Genomic DNA, 27,758 nt, shown 5'->3' on the forward strand with positions numbered 1-27,758 from the left:
CTGGTCTGGCTTCCAACAAGTTTACTGTCAGAGATAACCAGGCTAATAATAATAATGGTGCCGAGAGGCTTTTCCCTCAGTTTTATAGGGGGTTTGAAAACCATGTGGGGAGGGAAGGCAACCAATGAGATACAAGCCAGGGGGAAGATACAATTCAACAAGAACCACTGCGGGAAACCAGGAGGCGGGAGTTACAACAAAGAACCAGTGAACAACCGAGTAACAGAGAATTTTCCCAAACAGAGGGAGGCGGTTTGGACCTGGGTGCCACCCAGAGGGACGTGGCTTAGGTCTCTGTGCTGTCCATCAACCCACCCTCATTGTCACTGTCCTGGGGGAGGAAATTCTACCCAAGGGAGTGCCCTGAATTGATTGACATTCCCCTGTCCCAGCCCAGCAGTGGGCTGGGTCACAGCAACAACAGGCAATTTGAAAGGAGATATTTTCTTACTCTCTCTGCTTAAGTGATGAGCAGGACAGAACATTTCTACAGTGCTCAGTACAGCTTCTGAAAATGATTCACAGATCTCAGTCATATCGCAGCAATGTCAGATTCCAGAGAGATCTATTCTGGTAAACATAGTGCCAGGAAGAAGAACTTCTCACTGTAGGATACACGATCAGTTACTGCAACCCGTTACACACCCAGTGACTCATTTCTAGACAGCAGACAATTTCCCACGTAAGGCCTTCACACATTGTACTGAAATGTCATTAAGTATTCTTCGCTGATAATCTTTCTCTCTCTTTGCTTTTCCTCTCCCTTTCATTTTCTCCCTGCTGAGGCACATGGAGATTTGGTTTAGAACGCATTTCTCCTCCCTGGTCACGCATACACAGCACAGACAAGCAGAAAGACCAAAAGGAACGCACTCTGAAATGACTATGATAATTTAACAAGCAAAAGTTGTACAGTTGTAGCAATTCTGAACATTTTCTCTGTCCCCTTTCCCCATCTATGGCATTAGATAGAAAAAAGAAAACATTTCCTGTCTTCTCACAAAAGATATTTAATTTTAGATTTTAAAACCAATCAGATAGAACAATTGTCAATAGCTAGTCAAGGTCAACTCTGTGTGCTGTGTTGGAGCTCAAGCTGTGACCTTCCTTGATGATAGAGGCAATCAGGTGCAGCAACAGGGGTTTATCAGAGCTTGCTGAACATACAGCACAGGACAGTGGTGCTGCTTGGCCCATAGAGTCAATTATTAATTTCTTTGTTGGAATTTAGGACTGTTAATTAATGCATTTTAAGTGCACTTACCTGATCAACAAAAGCAGAGGGTCCCCTATACTTTTCCTTGCCTTTTTAAACATAAAATCTTTACTAATGTCTTTTAGAAGAAAAATCCTATTTTTCACCCTGACATGCAGAGCAAACTAAAGTAGATACATTCTGAATAGCTAATTCCTCCTGCTCTACAAAGTTTGTGTGAAGTCAACACTGTTGAAAGAACAGGAAACTAGCCTTGCTGTAGCAACACAATGCATGAACATTGAAATGTCTGGGTTTATGAAAGCAGTAGCTACTGGTGAGTAACAGAAAGTCATTTCCGTAGTACTGTAGTACTCTGCTCTGGAAGTCTCTGATCACTACAAGCTGGAACTTACAGCCAAGGAGGAATCCCTCTGTGCCTGCCCTGTTTCAATGTTGTTCCCTGCTATTTCCCTCTGCTGAATACTTGAGGTGAGGCTTGATTAACCTTTCAGCTACCTCACTGTGGTTGCTGCTCTCCTCACTATCTGCACATAAGAAGCTTGAATTAGCCAGTTAGAGCAGGACACAATAAACAGCAAATGCGCAAAGCCATCCCACCCACTCTGTGCGACACATTCATCAGCGCATATCAAAGCTGAGCATGAATTCCCATTACACTCTAACTGAAAAATTAAGTGTGGACAAAACCTCCTCAGGAGAATTGTTTTCTCAGATATTCCCATGAAGATGAACATAAATTTCAGTTGTCTTATTTTATATTTATATTTATATTTTCAAGGAAATTCCCCTGTTTTTAACATGCGAGCAAACCTTCAAAGGTAAAATTTGGCAACCAGGCAAGCCACTCAGAAATGCTATAGAAAGACTGTTATTCAGCAAATTGGGAAAATCTGGTCTATACCTGTAGGCACAAAGAATTAAAATAGGGTAACAGATAACCTGTTTTGGTTCCCCACACTTTATTTTGAGGACGTCCTATAAGGCAACTTTGGATGATTTAAATGCCTCTACTAAGCTCACTTATATTGTTGGAATTAGTGTAGCTTCAGTAGAAACTTCAGGACAACTTGTTACCACATTCAAGTTCAAGCTGCTGTGACCAAATTATTGAGTCCTCACAGGAGCTCACAATGAGGAAGGTTTTCCACTTCACGTCTGTGCCTAATATAAAGTACATGTTTAAGTCCTAGACAAGCAAATGTAAGTAAAGCTGGATAGACACATAATATGAAATCAACTTGTGTGTTTGTTTGTTTTGTCCTCTCCACAAAGAGCTTAGGGTGACACTGAGCATTTAAAGAGAGCAAATGCAGCCATTTTAAATTTAGATTTTGCATCCTGGGTGGATGCAGGTAACATAGGAAAGAAAAGTTTTGAATTGACCTGATAATAAGCCCTTCTGTTTACTCATAAATTAAACCAAACTCTGTATAGATTACACTTCCAAGAATTATACTCCCACTTTTCACAGACCCTCCTTGATTTTTAAATGCCCGGTTGCCTTACATCAAAAAATGTCACTGTGAGTTAAAAGATTCCTCTGAGGCAAGGTACTGATCTTGGAAACACATTGATTTATCACTGTCTAAATGGAAACGTCCTTCAGCTTCATTTTGCTGTCCTAACAAAACAGGTGTTATGGGTTAGCAAGCATAGTCCCAGAAGTAATTTTCTTGCAAAGAGGTGCTTACAGCTTCCTCTATGATCCAACAGAACCTATCAACTGGCTAGTTTGAATATTGACAAATTTTTAAGCCACTTAAAATTTTGACTGCCTCTGTGGTCCACATTTAAGAATGGACAAACCCTGGGAAGTGCTCTCTCTTGCTTCCGGCCGGGGGACAGGTAACTGGGCAGGGCCAGGACCTGCTCGGGCCGGGGCACAGCCATCCTGGAGCCGTGCGGCCCTGTTCCACCCGCGACCCCCCCCGCACGGCCCTGCTACGTGCAGATGGCGCAGCCCAGCTTCCCCCTCTCCAGTGTGGCCAAAGATTCAGCTGAAGCTGCCCCACTGTCTGGCACAGATCATGTGACCAACAGCAACAAGCAAAATTCCAGCTGCAAGGCCGGGGTGAGATTAACCCTTTTAGTGCTGTGAAAAGCTGAAAACCTGACGGAGGAGAAAGAAGAGACGCTTAAAGCTGAAATTCTGTTGTAAAGCTATGGTGGTGATAGACTATGATATATCAGAGTACCTGTTGTAATTTCATGAAGCGTGGGGGGTTGGAGCGTTCAACTTGTACTTGTGAGCAAAACCACCTGTGCTGAAATAAGCATGCTGAAGCAGCTGTAATTTGATGAGAAGTTTGAACAGGAGAGATGGAAGTGATGAAGACTCTTGCTCCAATCGGAAGGAGAAGACCTATGTTCCTAGAGATGCTCCCAGAGATAGTCTTAGAGATGAAGATGATGGGGACCCTTTTGCCCTCAGGGAAGGGGGAGGGCCTCTATTCTTAGAGATGAAGATGCTCCCAGAGATGGGTGAAGAGAACCTTTGGTTTTGAACAGCTCAACTTTAAAATGGTACCCCACCCAGTAGCTCAAGATTGGACCCTTGAAAGCAGTTGTGGGAAAAGCTGCAAGTCGGGGGAAGGGACTCTCACATGTGAGCAGAGAACCAACCCAGCTGGCAGTCTCGTGATACTGAAGCCATGAGAGAATCTCTTGTGCAGATGTCTCCATAGCATGAGCAAGAGAGACTCCTCTCCCTAAGTGAACTGAAGAAGGTTATTATGGAAGTGGCAAACAGACTGAACATCTCAAGGGTTGTCTTTTTACAGTGGGAGAAGGGGGAAAGGTGGGGGGAGGAGAAGAGTTCTGAAGGTGTGGTATGATTTTTTTTTTTTTCCTTTCCTTCTTTTAGGTCTGTTAATAAACTTCTTTATATTCTTTTAAGTTTTGTACCTGCTTTGCTTTTCTCCTAATTCTTATCTCACAGAAGGTAGATAGTAATGAGTATTTTGGACCAAACCACTACAACAGGATTTTTCCCTCCCATGTGTAGGACAAAAGTGAGATATTTTGAACCAATGTTTAGGCACTTTCTGCTCTTCTAGTTTTTAATTACAGGTCTTGAAGGCAAATGCATTAACCAATATAAACTGATAAAAAAGTTACAAGAGGGAGTATTGCCAGAGAGAGCATTGCCTGCTGCTTCTAGGGAGGCATGTTGTAAAGGGGATAGTTTTACCACCTTCCATAGCCAGACATCACTGTGATCCCATTATCAAACATCTCAGCAAAATTAGGCCACCGAGGAAGGCTTTGGATGAAGCTTTCACTGACAGATTAAAAATCATCCCAGAAGTACTGAATATGGTATCTCAGGCCTATGTGCCTTATAATTTCTATTCTTAAACTAAAGAAAGACTCCACAGAGAAACAGTCATTTAATGACAGTAGCTTTATTTGGGCACCTTCCCTGATAGTGCAATTTTTACTAACTGTAATGAAATACACAGTCCACATATTCCCATAAGCTAATATAAAAATAAAATCAGCCCTCCTGTAGATCTCTTCAGGGAAAGAGAAGAGCCTCTCAACCAGTAGAAGCTTTTAAACCTGCCCCTTTGCCAGACAGGTGGGAGATCACTGCTGTTTTGCCCTCATAGTCTAAAGAGATCATAAAAGGAAAGGGAATAAACAGAAGCAATTCATTCCTCAAGATGAAAGTTGATACCTATTTTTGCTTCAGATTTTAGAAGCTTCCAACACACATTATTCCCTCTCCTCCACTTTCACCTTTCTTCACAAACAGTCTAAATTAGTTAATTTATTTCTGATTTAGAGTTAAAGGGTATTTGTTTATTTGTAATTTTAAGTAGTGATGCCACACCATCTCTTCTGCAAAAGCGAATAAAATATGGCATAAAACATGGTCCTTCTTAATGGCCTAGTAGCACCCCCTAAAAGATATTCTCTGAATTAGGGAAGTGATTTAGCCATGTTTCAAGTATTAGGCTGAACTCTAAAGAGTTCATAAACATAAAAGTTATTCTCATAGTAGCTCTTACACAATAGATATTGATTGTACTAATTTCATGCCTTCTAGAAAGGACTAATGCTTAACATTGAACCAGAGAAAAATTCTATTTTGTACCTCATTTTCAACTGAATCATTAGAACCAGAAAAGTAGACTGGGGATAGAAGGAGGTTTGACAGAAGTCCATGTACCAGACAGCCTAAATTGCCTTTGCTGAATGTGAACAATATTCTTTAGCTGTTTTTGAGAAGAATAGAAAGATGACAGAAATTACTGTGAGTAGGAAACTAGAAAGTTTTGTGGTCTTTTTGTTGTTGTTGATGTTTACTAAAATTGAATCTTGCAAGTCCTAATGCCATCCCATTCCTCATGTAAAGAAAGCAATTTTTTATACTACATACAGTGCTGCAATCTATGCAAACAGCTGTCAGGGCATTTCTGGAAGGACATGATTTTATTCATTTCATAAAACATCAGAACAATGCGTGAGCAACAAAAGAGCAATGTATAAAGGCTCGAGCATCTATTGTAGCTTTATGCAGCCACTGTAGAGACTGAAGCTCTGTTTTGGCCTGGCTACCCATAATCTAAACATCTCCAAAACACTTTCAGACTGCCAGCATCCACCAGCAACCTATCAGCTCGGAGCTCTGGCGCATACAGGCAAACTTTTGTCTACCAAGAAAAGTTGTGTAACCATGATAGCATTGGCTACCCTAAAGTTACTGTAACATGAAAACCAGGCAGGTCACTGGGACTGTGAGATATGTCCTGAATTCATAAAACCTATTGTCTGGCCTTATAGTTTAGTGACTTTCAAAGAAAGAAGAAACTAAACATATAACCAGAAAACTACTTGCAGCCAGTCTGTCTGGTGAATATGCACATTACAGAAAGCTGCTGGGTATAGAAATCTCATATTTTACAAATCTTATGGCTTACTATTGCAGGCTGACTCCAAATTGCTGGGTAGGCAGAGGTGGCCGTGGTGGAGGAATCTTAAACACAGGTGGGATTTTTCCCTTCTGTTTCCTCCAAAGATTTTCATCATGTCTGCAAAAAAATCAAGATTTCTGTGATATTCTGTGCACCACAGATGACAGACTGTATATGTGAACAGCTGCAAGTATTGCTCATGATGCTGATCTCCTGACAATAGTGTAAATGCTGCAGACTCTTCATTTCAGCATGAGGAAATCTTCAAGTAGGATTTGTGGTGGAATACTTAAGCAAGACATAGAAGAGACTTTTTGCTTCAGCCAGTGGAGCATAGTAATAAATGTGTCCAAGAAATAGAATCACACTATAATTTAACAGCAAAATTCAAACCTATTTGCTTCTCAAAATACAACTCCCTTTTCTTTGGCAACCATGCAATCCAATTTATAACCTCAGAGCTTTAAGGTATTTTCTGTTATCCCATATTTACACAAAAGGTGTGTAAAAAGCCAGCAGGCATCAGTAACAGTCATAATCAAAGCTTCCAGTTACTTCCATCCAGCAGTGACATAAAATCTGTCAGTACATCAAAGCATTTCCATGTAAAGTACCATGTTAAAAAGACTGTTATTGATACTAATACTGGCACTTGACTATCCCCGCGCTGTGCAGTACTTTTCATCTCCCATCCACTCTCCAATGCTTCTCCCTAACACACAAACACACGCCACATAAACATAATTGATCCACTAACAACAGATACATCCGTAAAGTTTAAAAGCAATCAACTCTTTGCTGACGGGGAATGCTCTTCATGAAAGGAAGTCAATCTATTGCAATACGTAAGGAAAGAGGTCAAGATTACAGTTTTGCCCAAGATAATTGCATGATACTCATAAGCAGCAATGACATATAGATTGGTTTTGCTAACACTCACACAGAAGTAGCAATCATATTAAGAAAACAGTCCATGACAGAGATGGAGTTTTTCCAAATCTATAGAAAACTAAACACCTGATGCACTTCAGCATGTCTCTGGTGGCAATGCAGCTTTCAGAATTAATCCAACCAAGCACAAACAGGTAAATCACACTTTTAATCACTGAAGAAATAGATTCTTCTTGGAATACAGTAATCAGGATGCAACTCTACCTGAGAAAAAAGTGAGACAACGTATTTTAAATTTGCCACATACCGGATGACTTCTTGAGGGATATTTAACTGGTCATATTTGAGATTTTCTCCGAAGTCACTTAAATAGTCCAAGTAGGTGATCTTTTTCCCGAACTTGTGGCTAAAAATTTTTTTTTGAAAAATCACAAAGTAGTATAAAAATTAGCTCGGGAGGAATACTTATAAAGGGTTTAGTTTCTAATTCTACAAAAATATAAGTGCTGGTGCAACTCAAAATTAGACTGTAATTGAAGCAGCAGGAGACATCAGATGTATTTCATTTCATATGATCAAACATATACAGTCCATGCCTGACAGTCTGATTTGAATAAAAATAACTGACTTCCATCTGAATGTTTCGTGATTTGCATAGATATGAAAAACATTGCATTAAAAGGCATTGAAAACTAGGTTTCACACAGCTTTAGAAAGCTCACTAAAAGAACTGTTAACCTTGGAGAGAATGTTACCCAGCCAACAGAACAACATGTTTGTATTATGCAGGTATTTCACTCTGCAAAAAGACAAAATAATGGGGCTGTAGAAATAAACTACAGAGTAGTTAAGCAACAGGTGAAATTTTCAAAGCATTGATAGTGTATACTCTTGAAGTGCTGGGCCATCAGCTTTACCCCTTTTGAAAAGGGCTGGATAGCTTCTAAGAAACATCAGAAATAATATTTTTTTTCTACAAATTGTACAAAACAGACTTCTGAATTTGAAGCCCCAAGTATCATTCACTAGGTCTTGAGTTTTAGCCAGAATACACAACTATACGGGCCGAGATATTCAAACAAGGGTCAGGGACGTGTTTATACATATGATCTGAAATGATGTCTTATTTTTCCACAACACGAAATATCTGGACTGTAATGAAGTGGCAAGAAAAACAGTAGGTGCTGATGATGCAAAGTATACTTTGCTGCAACTTACCTGCATAGTACAATTGGGGAAAATCTCCGGCATGGATGAGTTTATCCCGGGATTGTCCAATCCATATGCACATGCTCCCTCTAGCGGTACATGGAACTAACAGTCAGTTCCCTGAATTTTGCTAACAGGAATTTTGGGACACATGAGGAATATCATTCTGTGCATGCACAGTTTCAGAGCTCCCCGGAGTGTCTTTTATCCAAAAGAGCCAGAACTTCCAACATCTTCTCTAAGCCACAGGTGAGCACAAAGCTCTATAACTAATCAGCTCTGGTAATAGAGGACATGTCACAGAACCCACAATATGTAAAACAGTCATGGGCAATTAGGAATTAGTGCTGCTCCTTAAAAATGCTGCATCACCACTGCCATCTAAATGTATATTATGTTCATAACAGGTTCTGTTAGGTTAGACATAGAAATATGGCCTTCCTACAGTTATCTTTCACTTTGGAGTAAATACTCTTGACTTAACACATTGCCTTCTTGCTTGTTTCTTTTGGGACTGGAAAGAAGATCAATTAACTTCAGGAACTTGAAAAATTTCAAGTATTTACATTTTCTTAAATACTATCAAATAAAAGTATGCTAAAATAATTTTAATAATTTTGTCCTTCACTCTAATAACTCTGTTTGTCCAGTTGTTAGCAAATACAATCACTATGTAAAAGTACATAGGCCATGTGCTAACAGGTACCAAATGTACTAACAGACATGCCTCTTAATAATGAAATCTATTTTACATCTGCTATTTTTATCAGCAACATTATCTACAAATGAGTCTGGGCTATAATTCAGCAAAGCTAGGAAACAGAAAGTCCAGAGGATTTTTCTCCCTTATTTTTGTGAACTGGATTAATATTGACACTTAAATGAACAGCATAATTTTCTGAGATTAGTCTAAACTGGAAGGAGAAGGTACTTTGAAAAATGTTTAAATTGTACTACTCTAGTAAATTAACAATATTAGTAAGTTTTAGTCTTTGATGGAAGTATAATTTAGCCAAATTGTACATGGGCCCTTTCACACTTAGTAAGCCAAACGTTTTTGACAAACCCAAACTACAGTCAACCTGAAAAGCAAAAGGCATTGTCAGCTATTAAACCACTTTAAGAAATAAAGAGGGTTTTTCCCTAGCTTCAGCTGATTCCTGATTTCTGGCTTGTGAACCTTTTCAGAGTTTACTCATACTTTCAATTATTTTGTCAGTCCCAGTGTACACACAGCTTTGCTGTTCTTGGCCACAGATTTATAAAAGACAGCAGAGTCTTACTAAATTACACTCAAAACAAGTATCTAGACACACAGTGGTAAAAGCCAAGTACAAACAGAAACAACCAATTGTGATGAAAACAGGGTGATCACAAGGTCAAGATGAGGATGCATCTAAGATGACAGGCATTGGTTTGAATGATTTATGAATTATGAATTATTTATGCTAGGTATGAATGCTTAAGTTTATCAGGATCACCCATTTTTCAATTGCCAGTGTGCCACACTTTCCCAGAAAAAAAATACTTAGACATAGTAAGATCCAGGGAAAATTATTATTTGCAATGGGTACCTGTAAACTCGTATTTTTTAAGAATTAGCAGGCAATTATTGCTCTAAGTCAAGTAGTACCGCTGTTGTCCACCTGTGGCTCCACTGAGGACATTAACATGCACAGGCTGAAAATCACTGGTGTCCCAAAGCCATTTGCTTGGAGCTGTTCCCAAGGAGCTCTCAGCTAACTCTGAGAAAGAAGATGGTTTCAGCAGAGTATTGTAGTTCCATTAAGAATTTTTCTGGGTTTATTGTTGGGTTTTGTTTATTGTTTTGTTTGTTTGTTTGTGTTTTTTCTAGAAAGTTCCCATACCCATCCCAAAGCAAATGAGAAACAAACAAACCAACAACAGAAGTAAATCCAACTCCATTCCTGAGACACCATCAGGTACTGGACATCCTGCTTCTGTCACACTTTTCCCACCACTGCTCTGTGTCCTGGATCAGTGACATTTATTCTACTGCCAGTTAAAATAAAGATCTAGAGTTAGTCTTCTTGTTTCAAGAACAGCATATTCTAGAATGATTTTTAGCTATAATTACTTCTTAAAAAATTTTCACATGCACCTTAGCGGTCCTAATCTGTCTACAACTTAAATTTCCCTTTTCTAATTAATTAGCTTTCTAGCACTCAGAAACTGAATTGATTGCAAGTTACTGTAGTGGACATTTTTGGTTGGTTCATTATGGCTTCTCAAGATTAGCTGTTTCCATCCTGCAGCCCCAAGAATATTCATCATATGATCTGCAAAATGTCAGAATTTCTTTGAAAGTGACAGAAGTTCAGAAGCAGAAGCTCAGCAAGCTCTACCATTCTTGCACTTAGCAGTGTTTGCCCATTGCTGGTGGTTCCTTGGAGACAGCACAAATTCTTACCATGCAAAGGAAAAGAACACCCAGTAAAATACATCACCTTCACCATTATATCCTTCTATTCAAATTCCTGTGGGCACTTCAGAGATTATCCATTGACTTTGAGAACATAAGCAGTGTCATTCCTATTCATCCCAACACTTCAGATCAGCCCAAAGGTTAACCATTCATCGTCCACCTTACTGTACCACCCAGTAACTCCAGTCACACACCCAGTTCCATTTTCCTAAGTGCTGTCAAACACAACAAAAAAGTCATTCATCGTTATGAATGTTGTGCTGTCAAACACAACAAAAAAGTCATTCACAGAATAACCACATTTTAAAAGCAATATTTACTTTAACATACCAGTAAAACTACTAGGAACTGAGACTCCCTTTTCTTAGAAAAAAAAGAACTCTACCCTATTATTCATTCCCAAGCTTAAACTCACCTTACTCTTTAGTTCAAGACAGTTTAAATGGGTATTGTGCTGTTACTTGACATATTTTACCTCAAGCCTTTTAAAAAGCAACTTATTAGAGAACAAACCATCCTTGAACTAAATGGGAATAATGTGTTCAATGAACTGCCAAGTACCTTATAAGAGGTTTAAAGATATTCCACAAAATTTTTATGAAGTTGGTTGGATGGACAACATACAGTGCTTTAAGGTTTTTCTTATACCTAGGAAAAGAAAACGAAATCGTTAGAAAAATGTTAAATGCCAGAGATGGTAGAACTGAATAGATAAAACTGAATGGAAGGTTATTATTACAGGCATATTACACAGTATTCTTTTCAAATACATTAAAAAGACCCAATTCAGAAAAAATTGAATGCAAAATTAAGAAAAGAAAAAAAAAAGCCAATTTTAAAAAGTAGTCAGTTTTGACAATAGCCCAAATTAACTATTATGTTCCTAACCAGTGTCTGGTGTCTCATAGATTTAATATTAGGGAGACAGAAGGGATATTAGGTAATTTGGAAAAAAATACTGATAGGAGAATGAAGGATCTCTAAAGAAATCTTTGATTTAAAAAATTACTTTTTTCCTATCCCTTTATTTTCTGCTTGCAGGACTTCCATGTTGGAAAAAATTTTTACATTTTCAGATACAGAATTTACACCTAATTCTTTAATTTTACCACTAATTTTGTCCTGCTTTGCTAGTAATTACTAAAGGTGAAGCCAACTGCTAGTTGTTTGATATTTCATTGCCCCTTTTGTATGAAACAAAATCTTCCTTCATTATTGCTTTGCTTGATTCTACAGTGTCATTTCATGATATCTAAACAATAGATTCTAGTTGGCTGAAACTGAAATGGAAACTAGGCTGCACAAAAAGACTCTTATTCAATAGTATTGCAAAATTTAATTGAGACATGCATATTGGAATATCTTGCTTTTATATATATATTTTTGCTTATTACTTTGCCAAGTTTGCTTCCCAGTAGAGACAATGATCAGGGAAAAATATGATCATGAACTCCAAAGGAAAATCTTCTTGTAACAGGTTATACTAAGAGGGGGAAAAGGGACCAACTCAAGAATTACATGAGTTTTTCCTTTTTGGGATTTTTGTCTAAGAGCCCAAAGTCCACAATAAAAACTAACTAGTAAAACACCCAAGTTGCTTTACTAATGTTTCTATTTTAACTTTGTTTTGCACCTTGAAGCAACAGCCATATGGTGGATGTTCTTCAGTTTCCTCGATTACAATGTCCAAAAGACTTTACTGAGCCTCTGCTGTGAACCTTCAAAGCAAGATCGGTTCTTTTGAAACTACTCCTGTTCAACATTTGTTTTCATGATGCTGGTTAATTACTCTTGTCCTTTGTACTCTCATCTGTCCTCCCTTCCCTTTGACCCCAGAAATCTGAAAAGGGCTATTTTTGTATCGGAGTTTTTTTTCCCTCTGGCTAGTACAGTACCCCATATGTGTTGGGCTGGGAATTTTGCTTTGAGTTGTCAATGACAGTATGCCAAGAAGTTCCAACTGTTAATAAAATGATGGGTTCTGCCTGGTGACCTAAGCCTCCACGTTCCCTTTGTTCTACTGTTTTCTGGATCAGGGTGGGGGAATAGAGACAGATTTTTGGAATAAATCAGTCTCATCATGCACTTGTAGGCAACAAAAAAGCCAATAAAAAGACACTGCCCATGTACTGCTTCTTCCCATAGCACAACTCTAAATTTAGCTTAAGAATTTCCCAAGAGGAGAACAGTGCGATGTTTTGTTCTGGAATTGTCAGTGCATGTTAAAACCCAGTACTGCAGTCCAAACCTCTCATCAAAGACAAAATACAACAGACCTTTGCCTTTCCTCTCCTTTACCCAGTCCTAGAAAGAACAGATACATCATACAACCCATATTCAGTCACGTTGCCTTCCTGAGGCCAACTTACAAACAAGTTACAATATGCAGACAAGTAAAAGACTGACTTCAATAGGGACTGGCTGCTCCATTGGTAACTTCACACTTTCAGGGAACAAACATCACTATTCTGGTCTCCACTATTAAAATGCAATTTATCCAAGAGCTTTGGCCTCAACTATACTATAACCAACTACTCCATGAAGTCCTGAACCACAGCCATCAGTACTCCAAAGTTCAGGTACATCCAACACAGATCTTGATTTTGTTCTGATGGCTTTTTATACCCTTGGATAACCACTGCAGCACCCAGGCCATTCCTCAGTACTGCACAGAAGACACTTAACAAAAGAACCAACAGCACTGACATCATTTAAGAATTTGCAATGGCAAAGTGAACTCAGTTAATTGTGGGTGGATCAGGACAGATCCACCTAACTTCCTTCATGGAAGTTAGTTATAGACATTACACAGTCTGAAGAGTAAACTAAGTCTTTTAGAGACATACTTCTTGTCAAATTCCTTGTAGGCTGTTTGTAACCATTTCAGAGATGGTTTATTCAGACTCTTCAGGCCGTAGTGAAAGTAAACAACCATATAATCATTTTCTACATACTGGTCCAGAGTATACTTTACGTACCTGAGGAGAAAGATAACACTTTGGTTTTAAGATAGTTTACTGGATGCGATTTTTGAAGCAGTAACTGGGAAAGAAAATGTGCTATTTTTGCACAGTATGGTTGTGACTGGAAATTCATGTTTGCTTCAAAGTATTTATCTAAGACGTTCATCTTGCTCTAGTAGCAAATAATTCCACATTGTTGCCACGCCTGAAATTTTAAAGAACATATTTAGTTACAAAAACTATGGTGCTCATGAATCACTTAAAAATGAAGACAATATAGGACTGTGTTTGTCAAGAAATTTTTTTAAGAGATGCATTTTAACTAAAAGCAACTTTTAGCTTGCTTTTTTCAGTCTTTGTAAAGTCCTTCCTTTTAGACAAGCAAACAGTGTCTTTTTGTATTTTCAAAACAATAAGATTACATTTTGGGCTTTCCTCTCAATTTAAAAGTTTCTAAATCCTTGAAAAATCCATTACCCCTAATTAAACTGCTCTTCTTGAATATATTTGTCTTTCCCTTGTTTGCATTGTGGGGACTGAGTTCTTACATCATTTCCCTTAAATTTAATTTAAATCCCTTAAAATTAATTTAAAGAACTACACTATGTATCCCATCTTGAAATTATACTGCATGTCTTATAAGCAGATTGCTGTATGTTCATTCTTTTACAGTATAGTTTAAGATGATTCTCATTCCCTTTCTCCTACAATTGAGAACACAGGATGGCCTATTACACAGCTCAATGACTCAAATAAAGCAATGATGGAGCAGTGCACTCTAGCCTCATTCCTTGCTATGTCAGATTTCGAATTTCTCATGTTATTCTCAATGCTATCTTCTTATTCTGCAACAGGCCCAGCTACTGCTCTTAATTGCATGTAAGTGATTTTCATTCAATAAAGCAGATAGTTCCATGTGCCATTTACTGGGCTGTGACTATCTGCAAATATGAAGAACACTTTGACTATCTCCCTTTGCATAGAAAAGCCCTTCACTTCTTACCCTGTACTCCCACAGCCTCATTTATCTTATTCCCTCAGCGTACTGTAAATCTTAGACTGCAAGTATATTGTGAAAAGGATTGCCGCTGCAATTATTATAATGCTGTTTTGATCCCTGACTTAAGTATTAATGGTATTTTAATGGTATTTTAATGGAAAAAGTAGTAGTGAGTCAATCAAGACTTTTTTTTTAAGAATGTGAAATTAAAATACACCTAAACAGATATTGTTACAGAGTGCCTTGTGTTTTATTTTACAGCATGTAAATTCCTTGTTACATTGCATCCAGAAAACATTTATTTTTAAAAATAACCAAGAGTATTTTGGGGGCATATAATAACCAGTATTTTTCTACAGTCTACCTGTTCCAAGACTGTAACAGAATTGCAGGGACATTACAAAAGCTTTACCAAATCAATTCTTTAAGTGACTTCATCACAAAATATCTAGCAATCAGGGCCTACTCCTTGCCTACAGCTTTTTTTCAGAATTCAACATCTGAGTCTAATTACCTAAAACCAGATCCCTTGATAGCTATATTACTACCTTCACATTCAACACTTGCCTTCAGTTCTCTCTTCGGACAGATTTTCCAAGTGAACTTGATGTGGGCTCAGATACAGGAAAATGTGCTATGAAGAGCATAAAAAATGAAGCAACATGCTCTCAAAATCATTTCTTAAGTAACCTGTGTTTTAATCCCTCTCCACTTCTGACAAGTTGAAACAACAGCATTTCTGTCCTTTCCAATGGTGGGGGTTAAAAGGTACTCAAAATTTTGGCAATGGAGGCTGCATAAGAGCTCCAAATAGGTTTAAAATGCTTAATAAGGATAGGACTCTCAGGACAAAACAAGTCTCCTTGCAGTGACAAACTACGAGGCAAAAACATGTCCTGGTACCTTGCTGCAGCAAGTTTATAAGGAAGAATGTTGTTAATTTACATATTCACAACCCCTTTTAACATAAAGAAACCAAAATTACATACATATAAAAATGTTAAGCATAATGTACTGAACATAATGCAGATAATTTTATAAAACAGAAAACCCACTAAGATGCAAATAACTAAACAATGCTCTTCCTGAGTGATTTAGGAGATAAAGTATAGCAAATTAAAGCAAACACAGCTATTCATGAGAATACATATATGCAGCACTAAATTGCTAGAATTTCTCTTTCATTGATCCACATCATGATTTTTTTTTTTTAATACAATAAGAATTTGTCAATAAAATCAAGACAGCAATTATGAATTGGTTCTTCCAGTAGAGACTCCAGGTGAGTTAACTGGTAGTTTAATCTACATCTCATTCACTTAATATTAACACTAGTAGGTCTAACATCCTTTTGTTATTTCACTCCTTGCCTATTGCTTCTCCTCCCTGAAAGCTCATCCCCCTAGCAGCAAGCTAATAGAAGTTCTTGTGTAAAGTAGTCCATGCAGGAAATTAAAAGCAACTTACTCAAGCAACCTTGTGTGATTGAGTTGATGGGATGGGGAATGCGGCAGCAGCTGAAGGCTATCACCTTCCTTCCAGAACTGTCATCACCTGGCAAACAAAACAGTTAGTAAAGACAATACTCATTTACTTATGGGACCTTGGGTATCTGAAAGGATGGCATGGATCTTCTGATATTGGGGCTACCTCTATCTCCTGTTATTACCCAGAACAGCCCATGAAACTTCACTGCCCAGTCACATATTACATGCAGAAAGTTGGGCAAATAATAAGGCAAAGCTCAGAAAGTCATATGCAAATAGTGGTGGTGGTGCTCAGCTCCAGACAGGGAACACTTAGATCCTCCTGGAGCATTCAGCTGTGGAAGAAAACAGGCCTGCTTTCCTTAGTAGTCTTGGCAATAACATGTTTTCAAACTCCTCATGCATTATTTCTGAAATTCATTAGAACACAAGCACTTTTGGCATCTGCTTTGTCACACATGTTAAGTTGGATGTTTTTAACCAACTTAAGCTTTCTTAGATAGTCTCTTTCAGAAGCACTGCTACACTAACCTCACATTAAAACACAACAGGCAAGGGGCAAGGCATACAAGAATGATTTGCCTAACCTGAAGATCTGTAGGTATACATCCCTTAGTCCCTCTGACAAAGCATGTATTGCTGCATTCAAGTTCATTTGCTCTTTGACTCATGACATCTTCACCCACCCTGTCTGTACAGACAAGGCTGGTGTTCGTGCCATGCCCACCCCACACCCAAGTTAAACACCCCACACCGAAAGCCAAACAGAGGTTATGTCATGCTGTAGTTGTTTGGTCTAAAATACTCATTACTTACTTATTTACCTTCTGTGAGATAAGAATTAGGAGAAAAGCAAAGCAGGCACAAAACTTAAAAGAATATAAAGAAGTTTATTAACAGACCTAAAAGAAAGAAAAAAAAATCAGACTAAACCTTCAGAACACTTCTCCTCCCCCCATCTTTCCCCCTTCTCCCACTGACAATGTAAAAAGACAACCCTTGAGATGTTCAGTCTGTTTGCCACTTCCATAATAACCTTCTTCAGTTCACTTAGGGAGAGGAGTCTCTCTTGCTCATGCTATGGAGACATCTGCACAAGAGATTCTCTCATGGCTTCAGTATCACGAGACTGCCAGCTGGGTTGGTTCTCTGCTCACATGTGAGAGTCCCTTCCCCCGACTTGCAGCTTTCCCCACAACTGCTTTCAAGAGTCCAATCTTGAGCTACTGGGGTACCATTTTAAGGCTGATCTGTTCAAAAACAAAGGTTCTCTTCACCCATCTCTGGGAGCATCTTCATCTCTAAGAATAGAGGCCCACCCCCTTCCCGGGAGCAAAAGGGTCCTCATCATCTCTAGGACTACATTTGGGAGCATCTCTAGGAACATAGGTCTTCTCCTTCCGATTTGGAGCAAGAGTCCTCATCACTTCCATCTCTCCCTGTTCAAACTTCAATTACAGCTGCTTCAGCATTTGCTTATTTCATCACAGGTACTTTTGCTCACAAATACAGTTTGAACGCTCCAACCCCCCCATGCTTTCATGAAATTACAACAGGTACTCTGATATATCATAGTCTATCACCACCATAGCTTTACAACAGAATTTCAGCTTCTAAGCATCTCCTCTTTGTCCTCCCTCAGGGTTTCGGCTCTTCTTTCTTTACTTAATGTCTGCAGGCTTCATCTGTTCTGGAGGAAACTTACAGCACTAAAAGGGTTAATCTCACCTGGGCCTTACAGTTCAAGTTCGCTTATCGCTGTTGGTCGCATGATCTTTGCCGCGCAGCGGGGCAGCTTCAGTTGTATCTTCAGCCGCAGTGGGGAGGGGGGAGTGTGTAGAGCCGGTCTGCACTGTCTGCACGTAACAGGGATGGGAGAGGGCCGTGGATGGAACAGGGCCACACGGCTCCAGGATGGCTGTGTCCCAGTCTGGCCCGGGCAGAGCAAGGCCCGGCCTGGCCCTGCTGGGCCTCACAGGCCCTGCCCAGCTGCCTGTCCCAAGGCCGGAAGCAAGAGAGAGCTTTCCTGGGGTTTGTTCATTCTTAAATGTGGACCACAGAGGCGTGTCAAGCTTTTTAAGTGGCTTAAAAAATTGTCAGTATTCAAACTAGCCAGTTGAAAGGTTCTGTTAGGTAATCGAGGAAGCTGTAAGCACCTCTTTGCAAAAGAATCACTTCCGTAGCTATGCTAACCCATGACACATGCTCATACTAAAGGTCATTCGGCACTGAAGACTGTGAAGTGTTAAGATTTTAACTTGTATCTACATGAATGATACCATTCCTTTTAAAGGAATACAGAAACATCCCAGGAAACAGTTAGACTGAATTAATCACATTTAATACATTCTTGGTCTAGTTCCCATGTTCCAGCTAAGGGATATTTAATATCCTTCTTCTATTTCCACTTCTATTTCCTATGCTTCTATTTCCACTAAAACACCAAAGTTTGGCTTTGATATTAGTAGGAGTACAAGAAAGTCAAGGGGTTATTATTTATAATTCTGTTATTCCCCTTTCACCCCCAATTAAGTAGCTGTAATGAATAAACAAAAAAGAGTAAAATGGGGGAAATTAAATCTGCAACAGAATCAGAAAATTTTATGAATACATAAAATTATATGAGCATTATTATGACAACTGGGTAGAACAGCTTCAGACATCTTAAACCATGCTAATTTGTATTATTGATCAAACTACTTCATCTGCACAAACAAAACACTTTCCAGCATTGCAAACACACATTTTCCATGAAAACCCACCACTGATACCATATACTTCATTCAACTGAGGAAGAGGTGGCTGTCCCCACCTGACATATGACATGACTAAGAAAAAAAATCTTGTATTTGCCTTGTCCAGTTCGACAGTCATAATAGGACAGCAACTATTTAAACCCATTCCATTTTGGGTGCCAAAGGAGAAAAGAGAGGGAAGCGATGAGATTAGCAATTACTTTTCACATATGAGCATGGACTGGGAGACATCTTCTGCATTATCAATTCCAATCCTGTGTCATCACAAGGAACTGTACCAGATAATCCTTCCAATGATTTGTCAAGCCTATCTTAAAATCCAGTTAGGTTTTTTCAGTTTCATGCTTCTCCTGCTCACTGATTTGACAACTAGCAACCCATTTTCTCAATTCCAGTCTGAAAGTCATTTTCAATTTGTACAAATTTGTTCTTGTGACAACATCGTTCAGCTGAAGCAGTGCTTCTCATTCAGCACTATTTATCATCCCAAAGGACTCCGGGCAATAACAACATTCCCTCCCAGCCCATGTTCTACTGCTTGTAAACAGGTCACACCTTCTATCTTTCCCCTGATATTGGTGTTCTCTACTCTGCTCCAACCTGAACATGTCTTTCCCAAGTGACAAGAGTTATATGGTAAATTTCAGATGAACATCACACAGAGGACTTAAAAAGCTTTCCTAATGATATTCACATTATTGTCTTTACTGAGAAAAAATGATGAAGTAATAATTTAGCTTGACAGCTACAGCTGGATTATCTCTGATAGCCACCCCACTCTTATTTCACAGAAGATTACTTCTTTCTTTTTTTAAATTTAAAAAACAAAGAACCTTTCCCTATTTCCTTTAACAACCTCTAAAGGTCTATTTCAGCTTGAATTTTGGTAATTATCACTTCAGTCCTATAGTTTTAGACAAAACTGGCTGACTCTTTTCTCCTGTTCTTTTTTTGGCTGGCTACTTATTTTTTTTTATCTTCCTCAAAGGGGTTTTTTTCATACCACAAGGTTTGATGTCCCTTCCTACACTAAAAATGAACTCTGACTCCTGGGTTAAATAAGGTGCTTGAGCACCACTAAAGAGCATGCAACACCACAATTATATGTACTCAGGTATGTCAACATATTGCTCTTAAACAGACCATAATTTATTTCCTGAAGTTAAGTGTCTTGTTTTATATTCTCAGAGTACTTATAAAGGCATTATAATGTGACATGTATTAATACGAATGATGTATTAAAATTAAAACATTAATATGATTTCTTTCTAAATCATGGCTTGTTTGTGAAAAAATTGCTGTTACAATGCACTCCAGGTATTTTATCTGTTAGAAATAATAATTTATATGAGCACAGTAAAGCTCCCTCAGGAAGGCAGTGACCTTGGAAAATGCCTATTGCATGTGCCAGAACATTTGCTTTCCAGTCCACTGCAGTCTGCATTCTATGCATAGAATTTTTACCCAAAGACATGAAAGTTTGAAAAGTAAAATGGGGAGTGGCAAACACAAAGAAGAGTGTAACTGGAAGTATGATGATTTCAAACCTGAACAGATTGTATTTTTCTACCAGAAACCCATACTTCCCAACAACTTAGAACTGAAAGACGCCTCATCTTCTACTGGGAACAAAGGAAAAAAGAACTGCAATTTCAGATTTGCTCCTTGATATTTCACTTTCAGGTCAAATGTGTAGTTTTGTGTTAACCTACTTTATTCCCCAGTTTAATGTCACCAGACATCTTCAGATCAAAACTTCTTTTACCCTCCATGGAAAATGTGTTCCTCCCTTGATCTCTCTGCACTGGTTTTGGGCTCCAAATACTCAGGGCACATTCCCAAAGATTGAGGGCACTCACACTCCTCCTGCACCTTTCTAAACATCCCTCATGCAGAGGAAAGGTCTGATAGACTTTGCTCACACATGGGTAGAAGGCTCCTGCCTTTGGATCAGGCACTTGCTGTCTCACAGCCACATTCCTGGGTAGGCTCAGGATTATGAGCTGTGTGGTCATGGAGCCACTCCTAGAAACACAGTACAGAAACAGCCTCCTCCCTGTGCATGATGAACAAAAACAGGTGTGGAGAGTGGGCTGTCTACACAGAGATTTACATACATTATAACACAACCTATTTACTGCAGTTTTATTTGTCTGGATTTCACTGAAACGGACACAAATCATACATCACTTTTGATATCAAACTTGGCAGTAGGAAAAAAATGTTACAGTAAGACACAGGGCAGGGCAAGAGGTGAAGGAGATGGTACCTTTTTTTAATTAAGAATTTGGATGCACAGCATTTCCTAACTGCTTCTTGCAAATTAAAAGGATTTTTTTTCTAATGAAAGAGCTCATTCCAATTCACAAATGAGATATTTCAACTGCTGTAATTTTAACATTACTTTTTCAAGAGATTTTGTTCTGATGATGTTAAACATTACTATTTTACAAGTGAAAAGTGAAATATTTTAATTTACCGAAGCTTGTTATGATCACTTTACAGCAAAACAAGATCCTCAAGTCAACAGAAGTTTTCTGATGGGTTTCAATGGAAAAAGAAGTAGGGTCAAAATCCAGGGGACTTGCCACACCAGTGAAAACACTTGCTCTCATATTTGTTTCTTTAATAGAATTTAAGCTAGGGAAATGAACTTAAACTTCAATTACACACTGGTAAATGGTGAGACAAACTGTGCTTTCAAGCTTCCTACTCTCTACAATTCATGGAAATACAAAGTCATTAAGAAGTCATTGTGAAACATCTGTGTTTTGCCTAGGACGAGTAATGGACAGTAAATACACCCACAACTAATCCACTGTGGTTCTCTGTCCATCCACAATGGGAAACTTCTTAGCCAGTTAAGAAAAAACAGTCAAGATAACACAGCTGAGTCTCAATATTAACAGGAGAAGCTTCTAACTTTGGGTGTAGAGATGAGACCTCTTTCCCTGGCATTGGTCACCTCAGCTGATGATACGAAAATGTAATGCACCATATGTTATGCAGCTTAAGGATGAAGTATTAAAACAGCCACTGTAATGTTTATTCTTTGGGACAGAGACCAGAACCACCATGGAAATACAGAGAATTACACCAACTCTAAATTCCAAGAGTCAACTCATTTTGATTTCACAAAGTTTCTTCTTTGCATTCATTCCTCTGGATTCTACCCATGTCCATGTGTACTTAGAAACCAACTTCCTATGAGAGGATTGCACCTGTACTGCACCTGGCTAGTTCTGGAAAGTGCTAAAACTGCAATTAAAATCAAGTACATGCTCAGGTGTCTTCCTAAACAAGAATGACTATAAGCAAACTTTCAGGAGACTTCCCACATCAGGAACCTCCTTATTCCCCTCAGAAAGCCAAGATTCTTCATCAAAGATTTCTCCATGAGTAGTTTTTCTCTTAAAATTTGTATAAGGAAAATACTTTGCCATAAGACCTTTTTTTCGGATCAGATGAAAGCAAAGAGACAGCTTGGTTTCTGATGTACTTAATTATTTTCATTTCATCTGTGCTCCTCTTAAGGTCTGTAAAGTAAGTTGAAATGAGGATGAGTTAAAGTAATTCCTGAAGTCAGCCTCTCTAATGTCCATACAACTCTGGCTGACTCTCTGGACTAGTCTGAAAAAGGGCGCTGAACATCAAAACTACTTTCAGTGATGCAAACCCAACTATTTTGATAATTCAGAGAAAGCATAAAACAAAATTTAAGGAAAGCAAATAAACAACAGAATAGTCAAATAGAAACAGAATATAATTTAAATTGACTTAGCAAAGGGGAAGCAGCCTAGGCTTTTCTTTTACATGAGGTGTATTCAGGTGTAGAACGACCTGTGATATCCAAATCTAAAATGAGTTGACATTCTCATCTGAATTTGGCACTTTAAGTCATCATTTATTTTAGCAAGCCTGTTGCTCAAGAAATTATGGTTAAAGGAGATGCATTATATTTTTTCAAGTTCATCAAGAAAGTATGTCCATATATTTTGATATCATTAACTCAGTTTTGTCTTTAAAAAAGACACTATAACTTATAGTCGAATGTTCAAAGAGAGAAATGCAGTAAATAAGGATTTATTTCCTTTCACATTCTGAGAAAAACACATGCAGAACTTGGAAAATCCAAATTCAACTTCTTCCTGAAAGATTTGAACCAAAGTTTCAATCACTCAGACAAGTTTCCTCTTCACTAGAGCAGAAAATATTTTCCATAGATAGTAGCCTTTATTTTGGAGCTTCTCTAGCTACTAAGAGGAAAACATGACGACACCCAAATGGTTTGGACATGCTTTGTAAAGTACAAAGCCCACATTAAAATCTGCTCTTGTGCTACAAATAGGTCAGGAACCAGAGCCCTCAGCTTCCTTTGTGAAATCTGCCCAGGTCTTGGGTATCTCCAATTGATTTGTTGCTTTCCCCAAAGGGATACTCCTGGAAGAAAGTCAGAGATACTGGTTTCAGGAATACACTTCGGAAATTCAAAAATTGAACAAAGTAAATCTTTTAAGAAAAGGGAAAAAAAAATCTTTGAACACAGTTCTTTCCTGTGGCACTGCAATTTACATACCACAGACCTGCTCCTGAAGGTATTGCAAGAAGTAGCAAAGCTGTCTCTGATATGATTGAAAACTATTAGAACTTGTGCCTTAGGCTGTGGAAGCTGACAGCTGTTCAGAAAGTCTCACAGACATCGACTTGGACACAATCCCTATATACCCTTGAGAACTTGATTTTACCCGTGAGAAGCCTAGTATCAATAAGAAGCAAGAAACCATAAACAACTGATGAAGAATGCACAGATGCGCTAGGGAGGCTGTTATTCGCTTAGAATTGTTTTCTAATGGGTGTTAGCTGCAAGTAACCAGTAGTTTTATGTGGTGTTAACGTAGAAGCCAATAGAGACACAGCACGAGTGCCTAACCACTGCATAAAAGAGGCCTTATAGAAATAAAGGGCGCATTTGCCATTGCCTGGAGTTGTCAGTGTATATATTTGTCGTGACCCATCTCTACAGCTACATTAGGCTTATTAGATAATTCACTACAATTTTTCCTTACATGTTGAAAAAACTAAATTACAACTTTACCTTTGACAGTCTGATCCACATCCTATTCTAATCAGTTTCTAATGCACTGTTTCAAAATCAAGGGGCATGAAATCAATTAGATCTTGAAAAAAATTATGGACAGTCTCTACAAAGACCTGGATACCTGAAGTTTTTAAATAGAAAAGCAACAAAAGGCTCAGGAGGAAAATAAAGATTAAAACAATGGTGGACTTGGATTCCATTAAAATTTCTGTTTAATACATAAAAGAATGTAACTGGCAGTTTATAAAAGCACAAGCAGCAGAAACAGAGTCCAACAAAATAAGCACATATTCAAAACAAGGTACTGCAAAAAGTTGTCACCAATCATATTATAGCAGCCAACCACAGAAAATAAGGAAGTTTGATGAATCTGATATGCTTATATGTCCCCTCCTTTTTGCCATAAAGAAAAATAATCCTGAGTTTGCTTTCAGGCAAACAGATTGAAACTTCTCCTTCAAAACAGAAATAAAAAGAACCAGCACAACAGCATTGTTCCATTTACATATGCTTAGAATTGTCAGCTGCACATTGGGATTTGTGACATAACTAAGTCTGTAATTAATAAACAATTAACTAAGTTTACATGTTTTTAAAATGTTCTTTTTTTCTTAAATTATATTTTTACACTGTATGAATACAACTCGAAAAATCTCCTTTGCATATAGTCAAAACTCTTGTTATGGAAATCAGGTATAAGTAATTTTAGTTTATGAAAAGCAAGAAGGAATTCTAGTGTGGGTTTGGTCATTTTTTAAATAACTGTTGGAAACTAGATGACTGTAATAGATGGATAAATTACTGCAAATATTTTCACCTAAAATATTTCTTTTTCTTCAGTCATTTCAAGCAATACATCTCATCTTTCAATCACCAAATAAAAAATTAACAGCTTTCTGAATTGCTTAAACACAGCAATGATTTCAAACACTGAACTCATACTTTGTCTTACTCAAAAATATGAAAGCTATTACAAACTAGGTACAAATTGTTTAAAAACTATTTGTTTCCAAAGGTACTGGCATCTTCCAAGAAGGGAAGGAATCTTTTCCTTGTTTGAATGTTAATCCTGAAAATATTCAGACCTGACTCCATACCATTAACATCGGGATAGGGAGGTCTTGTTTTGTGAAGGTGAAGCATGTCCTTGGGTATGATCTCACCTTTCCTGTGTTCTGCACTCATTGCACACCTCTGCCTTCTCCTCTTGCATCCTACCTTGGAGCTATTTTGGAGGCTGCAGGCATAGGAGTCTGAAGCACAGCACTGGCTTGTGCTTCGCATTTAAATTGTCCAGCAGACTTGCAAACCCCCACCAAGTATTTCTGGCTGAAATTGTAGGTAAGGTCACTCTTTTCTGGGCTTAAACATGGCCAGGGAATTTTTTCCCTCTACAAAAGATTGCAGTGCTAAGGACAAAACCATCAGAGGTAATCCAACATTTCAGGCAAAATTTGCACCAGTGAAATTAAACCAGGAGTACACCAAAGGTTTGGACTTTATTCCAAGTAAACACTGATACAAAGCAAGTTCTACAATGAAACTATGGAAGCTACAGGTAGGTCTCTTTAAAAAACACTTTCACCACACTATACTGGAGCATATTCCCATTCTTTAATAAGGCACATGCTTAGAATGAAGCCAGGCAGGGCTGCTCAGGAAAAGGCAGGGAATGTCTCCTTTGTCAGTTGAGGTTGGAAGACTGCCAAGTTCTCCCCTTTCCCCTGGTCTGGAGGGATGGAGAAAAGGAGCTTTGTCTAAGCAGAGGCTCAGGGAGTTCAGCTCATCACCAGTAGTCACAATGATTCCCACAAGGACCTTTTAGAATTAACACCAGCTAAACCAGACAGATACCCAGTGCTTACAACTTCCAGGGCAGCTTTACGCAAATGAAGGATGAGGAGCAACAACAAACATTTACTAAATAGCTGTGCATAATTGAAGTTGCAGCAGTAGCAGTAGCAGTAGCATAGCCCAACATAATTTGATGCTGAGTATATTATCAGGATAAAAAAAGGCTTGAAGATCTCTTTTGATATGTCACCATGTAGCACTGCCTAATAGAGCAGGAAGAGGTTCTTAGGTGGACAGTTACAGTGGCTCTGGTGCATCCAGCATGCGTTAACACACCTATCACACTTTCTCAGTTTGATTTCACTGATTTCATTAACAACTTAAATATCTTGGTATTTTCCCCATACTTGAGAGAGAAACATCCTCATGAGTTATCAAGATTTTGAATCACAAGAATGTAAATATGTTATTCCCCTGCTTATGGTTTTGAGTCTTACATTGGGGGCTTCATTTCAAACAAGGTAAAAGGTGATTATTACCATATGTATAACCAGCTTCAAGGAGAGAAGTTATTATGAGTAAATTCCTCTTCCCATTTTCAGTCAGAAGTCAAATTACCATAGATTTCACTGCCCTAGAGCACTGGTTTTGCTAAACTTGATGTTTACTTGTTTATGGCTCAAATTCAGGAAGGTATCTATGTATTATAATCTGAGTTCATCATTTTCCTAGGCTTATATACCTAAAGTATAAAATACAAAAAGTGTATACAATGTAACACAACCTTAGATGTCATTAGGATGAAGATTAAATATCACAATTAGTTTCTTATTATACTAATTTCTTTAGTTTAGGATTGTGATTATTAATGCTATTTTATCAAGTACATTTATACCAAAAATAAGCCAAAAGAAAAAAAATATAGGCAATGCACACTTTAAAGAGGTGCTTTTATATCATAAATATGGCTGCATGTCTTATATGTTGCCAGAATATTTTAAAAATAAGTAACTGCAAACATTAAAGGATCCGATATTGAAATATGCTATGTATCCATAATTTCTCTCCAAGCCACAAGAGAAATCTAGGTAATAAATGCAGTTAAAATTCATGTCAACTGTTTCCTTTCTGCCTTTTGTTAGTTTTTATATACTTAACTGATATCTCTTTGTTGCACAGCCTTTCCAGGGCAAACAAGAAAAATGACAACACTTCAGGTGATTTAGGAAACAAAGCCTATCACAAGTGAAGTACAGAGGTGTCACAGTCACAGTTAGGCCTTAGATCATAAGATATTGCTGTAGTTATATTTTAAAGCAAGATTAATTTCAAATATTTGGCTCATAATTCATCTACAGATGAGTGCACTTGAGGATGAAGGCTGAAAGCATCAACATGATTCCTATGTATGACCTTGAGTACAGTAAAGAAAATGTGATAATGTGTGTAGTAAGGTAAAACCATAGGATTTTCCAAACATACCTGCCAACTGGATGATGCCATGTCTTGCAACATCATAGTAGGGGTGATTGATATTTAGCTCAGGATTCTCAAGTGGTGAAGGCAGAAATGTTTCTTCCTGTTCTGAGTGTGTATCATCCATTTCATCTTTCTGCAGTTCTAAAGGAGCAAGCGAGAACACAGAAGTGTTCATGAACAGCGAAAAACTTCTGTCTCTGATACACCATTGAAGGGTTGAATTTTAGCTCAGTTTGACAAAACCACAGGTCTTTATCACTATCCATTGCAGTTACAAGTCAGCTTCTTGTTCTTTACACTTTCTCTTGTGTGGGAAAAGAAACTCTTCAATACCCCAGATCTATCTTCACACACTCCTTAAGATTAATATCTCCTGTGATGCTCACAAAAATCTCTATGACTGGACAGCTGGCATGCTGAGACCTTGCTATTCATGACTGCTGTTGTTGTCTCATAATTTTTTACACTCCCTTAATCTGCCTGGATCCATCTACAAC

At 38.2% G+C, this 27,758-nt stretch overlaps 1 protein-coding gene across 1 annotated transcript; it reads right to left on the reverse strand.

Moving 5' to 3' along the window:
* Positions 1-5,686: 5,686 nt before the first annotated feature.
* ARHGAP8 (Rho GTPase activating protein 8) lies at positions 5,687-27,436 on the reverse strand. Its single transcript, XM_039570853.1, is given in 7 exon segments — positions 5,687-6,255; positions 7,337-7,435; positions 11,246-11,332; positions 13,531-13,662; positions 16,115-16,151; positions 16,154-16,201; positions 27,265-27,436. Coding segments are annotated over 7 exon segments (687 nt in total). The 3' UTR covers positions 5,687-6,143.
* Positions 27,437-27,758: the final 322 nt, after the last annotated feature.

This window comes from Corvus cornix, chromosome 1A, assembly GCF_000738735.6.
Source record: "Corvus cornix cornix isolate S_Up_H32 chromosome 1A, ASM73873v5, whole genome shotgun sequence".
NCBI classification, from domain to species: Eukaryota; Metazoa; Chordata; class Aves; order Passeriformes; family Corvidae; genus Corvus; species Corvus cornix.